The sequence below is a fragment of the Cupressus sempervirens genome, chromosome 9 (assembly GCF_028749045.1).
Source record: "Cupressus sempervirens isolate cs-2001-9-10 chromosome 9, ASM2874904v1, whole genome shotgun sequence".
In the NCBI taxonomy this organism is placed as follows: Eukaryota; Viridiplantae; Streptophyta; class Pinopsida; order Cupressales; family Cupressaceae; genus Cupressus; species Cupressus sempervirens.
In genome coordinates, this window is record NC_143126.1 from 124,039,232 (window position 1) to 124,049,248 (window position 10,017).

The 10,017-nt window shown below is 36.6% G+C and overlaps 1 protein-coding gene across 1 annotated transcript; it reads left to right on the forward strand.

The window, feature by feature from the left end:
* The first annotated feature begins 326 nt into the window (after positions 1-326).
* On the forward strand, positions 327-4,370 carry LOC149537841 (disease resistance protein Roq1-like). The gene is made up of 4 exons (XM_089799232.1): positions 327-1,003; positions 1,119-2,298; positions 2,736-3,044; positions 3,133-4,370. The coding sequence occupies exons 1-4, from the start codon at positions 456-458 to the stop codon at positions 4,210-4,212; spliced, it is 3,117 nt and encodes a 1,038-aa protein (XP_089655358.1). The 5' UTR covers positions 327-455; the 3' UTR covers positions 4,213-4,370.
* The last annotated feature ends 5,647 nt before the right edge of the window (positions 4,371-10,017 follow it).

Here is a 10,017-nt window from a genome sequence, read left to right on the forward strand (position 1 = left end):
TAATCGTGATAATTTTCAACGGATTCCTGACGTATAGTTTCTTGTACAAAGTGGGTCTATCTCTAATGCTTGTCATTTCTTCGGCGAAGTTTCTTGCGCAAAGAAAGGTTGTCACCCACTCAAATCTCTACGGGTTTATGACTTCTTTGTCTCTATCGCTATCGATTTGCGTATCCTCTTCAAAATATGGCCCGTGGCTATACAGCCACGAAAATGCACTTCCTTTACATTGCTTTTTCTAACTTTTCAAAAAAAATTCGAAGTCCTCTCCTTCGTAAGGAAGTATATTTTCGTGGCTGTATAGACGTCGCCCAAAATATGTAGCAATTTATCTCTACAAAAATATTTAGGCGCCCTTCAAACTAATTTTTAAGACCGCCCTTTCCCTTGGCGAGAAACCGTGCTTTATATAGTATGGTATATTTCTTTCTCCGTTATCAGTTTAATCCAATTCGATGGCATCTAAGTCTAGCATGAACACTCAGCCAGAGAATGAGGATGACAATCCCTCTCAAGGAATTGCACAATCTGCATCTTTTTCTGCAATGCCAATAAAACAGCTACCTTATGATGTATTTATTAATCATTTTGGGCCCAATCCCAAATACACACTACTCGCCACCACTCTGCATAATATTCTCAGTAGCAAGGGATTGAGGGTTTTTCTTGATTCGGCAGAGTTCGATTTGGGAGATCCCTTACCTAGAGAAATAGAAACAGCAATGCGCAGTGCTTCGCTTCATATAGCCATATTTTTCCAGAATTATGCTGAATCACCCTGGTGTTTGCAAAAGCTTTCGTTTATGCTCAAAACTGGTACCCAAATTGTCCCTGTTATCTACCATTTTGAGCCTTTCGATGTCCCATTTGTTAAGGGGGTCTATGGTGACACATTTTCCTCGCACAGATGCGAGCGAAGTTATACCTCAGAAAAGCTTCAGGAGTGGAAGAGTGAGCTCGACAACATTTCCTCTATGGTCGCTCACATCATTAACAACTATCGGTGAGTACTATAAATTCTGGCTTTTTCGTCAACCAACATTTTTTTATTTCTTAGTTTAAGAAACACCTTTACGTCATTTTAATCGATGTTTGATCTGTTGTGTATGTGTTCCTAGAGATGAGAGGAGGCTGATCAAATGTATTGTTGATAGATCTTTGAAAATAACTAAAAAGTTACCATTGGTTGTTGCCAAACATCCAGTGGGTATTGATGAAGCTCTAGAAGAGTTAGAAACACAACTTCCATCTGCCGACAGCCATCGGGTGCAAATTGTGGGAATCTCGGGTAGTGGTGGTTGTGGCAAAACCACTCTTGCAAAGCATTTATATAACAATAAATACACAATCATGGAAAAGTCTAGTTTTCTGTTCGATATTAGAGACGCTTCTGCAAAAAATGCATTGCATAAGATGCAAGAAAAACTCATGGAGCACCTTGGGGTTCAAGGTGTATCAGTTGACAATATAGAACAGGGGAAGAGAATTCTTGCCGGCATTTTGAGATCTGTTCGGGTGCTCATTGTTCTTGATGATGTGGATAATGCGGATCAATTAGATTCTCTAATACCAGAGAAGAACAATCTTGGATTGGGTAGTTTGATTGTGGTCACTTCACGCCAAGTTAATGTCCTTCGAAGTTGGGAGATCACAGCCATTTACAAAATAAAAGCACTGGGTCATTCTCATTCAAAGCAGCTTTTTTGTTGGCACGCATTCCTACAACCCTCTCCAGTGTCAACCGAATTGGAGTATCTAGTTGAGAAATTCTTAATTGCTTGTGATGGACTGCCTTTGTCCCTCATAGTCTTAGGGGCTCAATTCTACGACGAGTTTGATTTGTATTATTGGAAGGGTCAATTACAGAACAGGGTCAAAATATTGCACAAGGATATAAAGGGGAAGGACAAAGTAGACAATGATGAAGAAGTGATTGATTTGTATTATTGGAACAGTCATTTGCAAAAGATGTTTAGAATTGTACGCAATGATGTAAAAGGGAAGCTTAGAGTAAGCTATGATGCACTAAATGAAGAAGAAAAAGAGATGTTCTTAGATATAGCATGTTTCTTCATTGGAGAAGAAATGAGCTTAGCCATTGCAGTATGGGGGGGTTCAGGGTGGAATGGCCTGCAAGGTTTGGAAGTGCTTGTGAATAAGTGCCTTGTAGATCTGGATGAGAACAATTGCATTACAATGCACGACCATCTGAGGGATTTGGGAAGAGAAATTGCAAACAGACGGGCACCATACCGTCTTGTATTTCCAAACCAGATTATCTTCATTAGGCCACACCAGGTGAAATCAATGATTTCTTTTGTGGCTTTATTAAAATATAAGCATGAAATGGAACCTTTTGCTTCAGACTTCTTGGCAGCTATATAGCTTTAGAATACTTGTTTTTAGTAATAAGAGATTTCCACAGCTCATAATATCAAGAGAATGTTGTTTCTGGATTCAAGCGCTCAAAATTTTTTGCATCAAAACATTGGATCACACTTCATGATCCATCATCAGGATGAAGATAGTCAAAGGAATCATAAAAGATGTAAAGTTGCAAAATCAGTATAAATAAAAGGGATCTGCAACTTCACATATTTTATGATTCCTCTGGCTCTTTTCATCCCAATGATAGATTACAGAGTGTTATCCAAAACATTGATACAAAAAACTTGAACACACTTGAATCCACAAACAACGTTCTCTTATTCTTACTTTTAATTTCTTCTATGCAGAAAGTAAGAATCCGAGGAATGATAGACGCAACTGGCAATTATTGTTACTCCTTGAAAAGGAAGATAATTATGAAAACAAGTGAAAGAATTTGTAGAGTCAAGCCTGGCTCGCTTAGATTAAATCTTTTTGTTGGTAGTGGAGATTTTTTAAACCAAGAAGTTGGCAAAATATCAAGAGACCTGATTTGGCTTCGCTGGAAAGATTTCAATCATACAATTCTTCCCCTGTGGCTTTCATTGGAAAATTTAAGAGTCTTGGAACTTAGTGGTGCTTTAAACTTACAAGAATTGTGGACAGATGATGCCCATGTAAGTAATTGCCTTTGTCGTACTTTTTAAATTCTTATTTTCAGTCATGTTTTTTGTTAACTCAATTTGTTTGTGGTTGCAAATGCAGGCTCCTCTGCAATTGAGAGAACTGATTATTAGTGGTACCTGGAGTGCTAGTTTTGAAAGGTTTCCAAAGTCAATATCATATCTGAAACACTTGAAAAAAATAGCATTGTTAGGTTATGTTGGTAAAGAGTTTGGCATTAAAGGGTTGCCAGAAGAATTTTGTGATCTCCTATCACTTGAGAAACTGGAGCTACGACATTGTACATTGCTGTCTTCACTACCTTCCCAATTCGGGGATTTAAGAAACCTAGATCATCTGGATTTGTGTTCTTGCAAGCAGTTGAGGACATTGCCAGGTTCTTTTCGGCAATTGACAAACCTCAAGTATCTAGATTTATCTGGTTGCAAGAGACTTTCAATACAGAGAGACATTCTAGAAAACATCAAACAGCTTAAGAATCTGAACCTTTCAGGATGCCTCAAATTGCAGAAATTACCTTATCAAATCACTGATCAAGCATGCTTGAAAGAGCTCCAAGTTCAAGACACTAGTTTAGAGGAGTTACCAAGTAACATTGGGCAACTGAGAAAATTGGAAGTGCTGAAAATTGGGAGTCAGTTATTGAAAAGTTTGCCAGAATCTCTTGGAGATCTGTCCAGCTTGAAGAGCCTTTGTATTATCAATTGCTTTGCCTTGGAATGTTTACCTGAGACTCTCGGGCATCTGAAACTGTTAGCACATTTGTGCATAGAGTCTACAGGAGTGAGATCTTTACCACAAGGGTTTAGGAAACTAGCTGACCTTCGGACATTGAAGATTTCTGATTGCCCGCTGCGGGAACTAGATTTTGGGTCACCATCTTCTTTTTCACTAGGCAAGCTGATGGGGATAAATCTAAGCGAGACACTTGTGACTAGAATTTCAATTGATGAGCACTGCTGTCCTAGACTTGAAATACTTCAGCTTAGCAAAAATGAACTTTTAGAGGAGATTGAAACCTTGCCAGCAACTGTCAAGCACATAGAATGGCCGGAATGTGAGAGGCTTAAAAATTTGAAGGGTTTTCATGCTCTGCAAATCACCCGGAATTCAGCAATTTCAGAGCGTCTGGACGAATTAGATAACCCTTCAGGTTTTTAATTTGAAATGCCATTCTTCGATGGCAAGGCTCAATATTTTCTTGTCAGCTATGTTTATTTGTTGTAATAGAAAAACCTTGCTTTACATTTTTGTATATAGCATATATAATGTCCATCAACTACCTGGTTATAATGCCATTATTATGTCTTGAAATTGTACTACCGTGTAGACCTACATAACCTTATTGTATGGCTGGAAATTTTTTAATTAGAATTGTTAATTTCTTTGGCTCAACAGTATAGGATATTAATAATTTGTGTATATAATTTTTAATTTGTAAGGCCAACCCTTTTTCACATGGGGTATTGGTCATCAGTTAATGTAAACATGAGAAAATTAGAGAATTTGTACTTGTCATGATGAATTACGATAATTGCTACTGCAAATTACAGAGCAGAAGTCCCTTACAGAGCTGCATCTTAAAGATACCATGCTAATGGACATGCCCTACAATATCAATTAAAGGTATATAGAAACAAATAACAAAACTGAGAAATATTACATTGTATTCATTCTGCAGTGCATTCTCATAATACAAATATGCATATATAGATTCAAGAATATATCTTAAGTCTCCAACCACCAACAAAGTAATAATTATATTAATCAATGTTTGTTATCTTTCATTCTCCCAATAATGAACATTGGTAAAAAGAAAGGTTATTTTTTTATTTTAAAAAAAATGATCAAACTTCAATGGACCATCATGAGTCACTCTTCAAGTGCTCACTCCAATCAGGACCATTAATGGCCATCTCTTCTCTATTTGTAATTCTTAAAACTCTAGAACCTGCATTCTCAAAGTCTGCATCTGACAAACGTGCAATATTGACGACTAAGAAATGTCCAAAGTTATCACCAAAAAAATCTGGAATAAGCCAACCATGTCTGAATATACATGCCAATAAACATCCCCTAAATGATCAAAACTATTTTGAATTCATATAATAGTGAAGATGGACTCACAACTTGGGTCCCCGGTGCAACTCCTATCAGTGATATATGTAAACAAGTTTGGAGCAAAGAGAAAAACCCTAATAGTGCTGACACTACACACTCCATTCAAATACAAGAGGTTGCAGTTGAGAACAAGATTTTTTCTTTGGATCAAAGATCAAAAATTGATTGTTTGAGTTTGACAGCGAGGAGAAGGCACTCTTTCATCATATATCTTATACAAAATAGTTATTACTACCATTGCTTTTCAATAAAGATGATGTCCATTGATGACCAAATGATTATTGAACCATTGCTAACTATGAAGGAACAACCATTGAAAAATCCTAGAAGTACCATCCCAATTAGTGTAATCACAGTAGCACAGCAGCGTGGTGATTCACTCCCGAGTCTGATTAGAAAACCAGGAATCAAGATAACACATGATGAATATAGTAAAGGTGCTCTAATAAGGTTAAGATGTGAGTTTTTCGGCAGCCAATCTTTTAAAGAGCACGGGAATGTTCTACCTCTTGACAAGACTGCTCAACAAGACAATGTTTTGAAAGTTTGGGATCTATGAATCATGGGTTTTAAGCATGCTTGTGGGCAAGCGTTTTCAAGAAGGGGAATCTAATGTCTCCGCCTTTGCCCTAATTATGCAATAGCAACAAACTACACAAGGTAAAGGGCAGCAAGTCTTGAGCGCCTCAAGCTAGTTAGGAAAAAGTTAATAGAAAATTGTACATTGTTCAAATAAGAGGTCAAGTAATTGTTTTCATTAAGAATTAATAAAGCGTCATGAGTATCCAAGAAAATCATTAAGTTTTAAATTTGGCATTAAGAGGCACAACTAGATAAGATATGCGGAGTCATGATCCAAGATGACAAGATCAAGAAAGAAGTATGGTGCTTAATATTGGCCATCGTGATTCATTTATCACCCCTAAAGGATATCATATCAATACTCTCGTGGAAACAATCATCATACAGTTGTAAGTTGATGAAGATAACAAATAACATACTCAAACAGGTAACATGATAACATTGAGAGAGTATGCCAAAGAGATGAATGATATATCACAATCATACCCTTATATGTATCATTGGCATATGAAGGCTTTCCATATTAACATTACTGTTATAGTTTATCATAATGGTATCATGGAGCTAATGTTTATAAGTTGCTGCACATGCTTCAAAGTGAAAAGCACTGGTAAACTTCATACATTATAGTTCTCTCTTAATACACTTCAAATATCAAGATATTCAAAATAACAAACACTATAGAAACTTTACATTGAAGAAGAAAGATATAACAAGTATTCTATTATTGTAGTTATGATCTCCATATGCAAGTGCCAAGGGCAAAGACTATTTTCGTGATTGGGCTCTCTAAGGAAATTCACAGGAATAGTTTCTTCTCAAGTACCGCTACCTTATAGCCTCCCATGAATAACGAAGACCAAAAGCAAGACACCTTAACATTGCATCTTTAAGAATGATTGGGTTCAAATATGGCGCAGTGTGCAGATCTGAACCACAATTAGACATCAACGACTAAGGTGGACAAATAATGAAAGATATAGTTAATGCAATGATAGCAAGAAGCAACGGTAATCATTAAGAGCAGCATTCAATTATTGAGATAAGCAATGCCCATGAAGGGTGAATGTGTGATTTGCATTCTAAAACAGTCTGTAAATTATGGGTGGTATCAATAACAAACAATCAATAATACCAATTATAAAAGAGTACAAAATTCCCCCTAAATCTGTGATTAATTAACTTATGGATAGCAGCATGCTCAACATCATTAGTACTAGTTAAATTGATACAATGAAGAAAAGCAATTCGTTAATGAACCAATTTCTTTAAGAGGTTCAATTAGCATATTATGAAGAGATAGAATAGAGAAGAGACATAAGGCATGTCTTTTAGAAGGCAACCACCTTTGACCTAAATATTTTGCAATGCAATCTCTGTCAAATATTTTGCCTGAGGGTAGTCAGAAATTCAACGATGGAAACTGCAATATTCAGAAGCAGCATATGATGACAATTTTTGAATCCAGATTTCTTGACAAAATTGTTTTGGGCAAGACTAATCGTCCAGAGGAAGCAAACAAAGAGCGGGATAAATTTGATGAGCGAAATCAAGTTGTTATGCTCATTAAACTTTCAATCACTAATGATTAGCTACCATAGGTTCCTTCTACCAAAACAAACTGCTGAAATTTGGATGCATCTTAAAGGTTTGCATGAAATCTTTGATAAGAGTTGTGCATTCTTTCTCAAGAACATGTTTTTCTCAATCATGATGGATCCCCACATGTCCTTGCAGGATTATCTCAATAAAATCAAGGACATTAAACCTTTGATAAGAGTCGTACGTTCTTTCTGAAGAACATGCTTTTCTTAATCATGATGGATGCCCAAAGTGTCCCTCTAGGATCATCTCAATAAAATCAAGGAAATTCAAGATCAATTAGAAGCCATTGGACACAAATGGAAGAAGGTATTGTGATCACTCTAAAGAGTCTAACATCTTCCTATATGCACTTGTAGAAACTCTCAAGTTTCAACATTGCCTGCACTCGTTCTGATGTTTTGTTTTCTAAACTCTGCATAACGCTTCTACATCAAGATCACTGGAAACAACAATTCAGTAGTGTTACTGACTCATCTTCAAACACTCAAGCTTTCTTAGCAAAATCCATAGGCAACTATCAATTCTCTCATTCTTCTAAGCATAATTCCTTTGCACAGTCTTTAGAAGGCCCAAAGAAGAAAAATATTTAGTGCAACTACTGCCATAAGTTTGATCATATGAAGTTAGAATTTCGTAAACACTTAGCTTCTCAAGCCAAGCAATTTGGTTTACAACCTCAAGCGCATGTTGCAAAGCACACTGAGCATGGGTGAGTCTACCTTTTACGCCTTCATCACTAAATGACCTGCAGATCATGTAAAATCCTTTACCTGGTATGTTGATTCAAGTGCCTCCCATCACTTCACTCATCATCAGGATTGGTTTTAAGATTTTCAACCATTCTCAAATTTAGTTATTTTTGGAGGGGAAGAGTACACTATTGTCAGAAAAGGCAATATGCAAAGTTAGTCAACAGGGAGGAAATTGATGAGTCCATGAATGGTCAAACCTTTGTAATAAGGCCAATTTTAAGGCCATCGATATCCTTTTCATAGCTTGTTAGATGTCTTTACAGGTTAAGGATTTCAAACAAAAGGCCTATGAGCCATAATGTAACCATTTGGCCCAAGAAGCCTTGTTGGTCAACAACGGGTCAAAGGCAGTCAAACTGATCAAATAGGTAAAAATGCCATAGAAATAGTGTTTTTGGTTTAATTGAGTCATATTGGTTATGTTTGGAGTGTTATAAGGGTCATTGATGTTAAGGAGTAAAAAAGTTGCAATATTGTTGCAAAAAGTTGCTGACAACTTTTGCAACATTGTCAAAAAAAGTTGTCATTTGTGCAAACAAGGCCCAACTAATCCCACAAAAAAAAATCGGTTGGAGGCGGTTCAAACTGTCTTGTGATTATTTAAATGTCCCTATTTGGGTCGAGGGAACACAATTTTTGGAGTTTGGATGAAGATTTGAATAAAGACATTGCATTTTTACTGAGTTTTTCCTGTAAAATCTGAGAACAGTCACATGCCATTGCAAAATGATGATCTATTTTGATTTGAAATCAATTTGATGATGAAGAACGACGAATTACCTTTCTATTGGTTCAAGTTTTATGCTCTACTGTGCTTTGTAGTGGGAAATCCATTCCATTCTGTAAAAAATGTCACAAAAACCTCATTAGCAAGGTTATGAACACAAATTGGATGATATCTCTGTTTTCAAACATTCAAAAATTCTAATCTTCTAGATTCTGCTTGTACTCTGAGGTATCTTTCATTTGAAATTTGTTTGAGATCGATTGGTTGAGAATGGAATGAGAACCAGCGAGCCCTAGCATGATAATCCATTGAAAATCAATGACTGTGACTCCAGTTCCTTTTGCCTTGGCAGTGAATGATCTAAAAGAAGTTTTTAATTATTGTATATGACTGAAGAGGACCCAAACCATCTGCTAGGAACTTGGGTCACCAATTTTATACTGTTCTTTTGGGATCAAATCACCACAAACCAGTCATAATTGCCCAAACAGTACCCATGACAGCAAATGATCACTTTTGTTGAGAATTGCTTAATATGAATGTGCTCAATAGATGAATATGGTGTAAGGGGTTGTAATAGTCTTCTAATCATCTTGTTCCATATTCTATACAGGTCTCTAATAATTGAAAACAATAATACAGTCATGGTTATCTAATGTAAAGCAGTGACAATTATATTGTTCTTGGGTCCAAATTCCATATTGTTGATGTCATATTTCTTCTGAAATGATTGTGTGCAAGTTATCACAAGTATCTTCACTGTCTTTCAAGGATTATTCATGCTTGAATCTCATCCAACAGTCTCATGTTGTGCAAAAGGTTTGATCAAAGTGCTCATTGTTAATGCCTAATTGCTTCAGACAGATTTGGGAAATCACATTTGTCTTTTGAATCCAATGATTGAAGTCACATAAGGTTGAAGTAGAGTGTCCCTGATCTTTTCACGATCTACACTGTGTTGGTTAAGGCCTCGACGAATTGTTTTGTCATGATAGATTGCCACTACACTGCCTCACTGTCAAACTAGGACAGTCACCTTATTAGGCATTTCCCTTTGCTCGTAGTTGCAGTCCTAACAGGGGAATGGAGTTGGATAGGGGTCCTCTAACACCTCTAATGGTGCTGTTACAAAATAACAAAGCCATGAAGAAGAACTTTGACTCACAGAGTTGCCTGAGG

What these genes read in the sequence shown, in the direction of transcription:
- LOC149537841 (XM_089799232.1), top strand. Translation starts at nt 456, where the DNA reads ATGGCATCTAAGTCTAGCATGAACACTCAGCCAGAGAATGAGGATGAC. An exon ending in CACATCATTAACAACTATCG is followed by an intron (nt 1,004 to 1,118) that starts GTGAGTACTATA and finishes ATGTGTTCCTAG; the next exon opens with AGATGAGAGGAGGCTGATCA. An exon ending in TCTTCATTAGGCCACACCAG is followed by an intron (nt 2,299 to 2,735) that starts GTGAAATCAATG and finishes TCTTCTATGCAG; the next exon opens with AAAGTAAGAATCCGAGGAAT.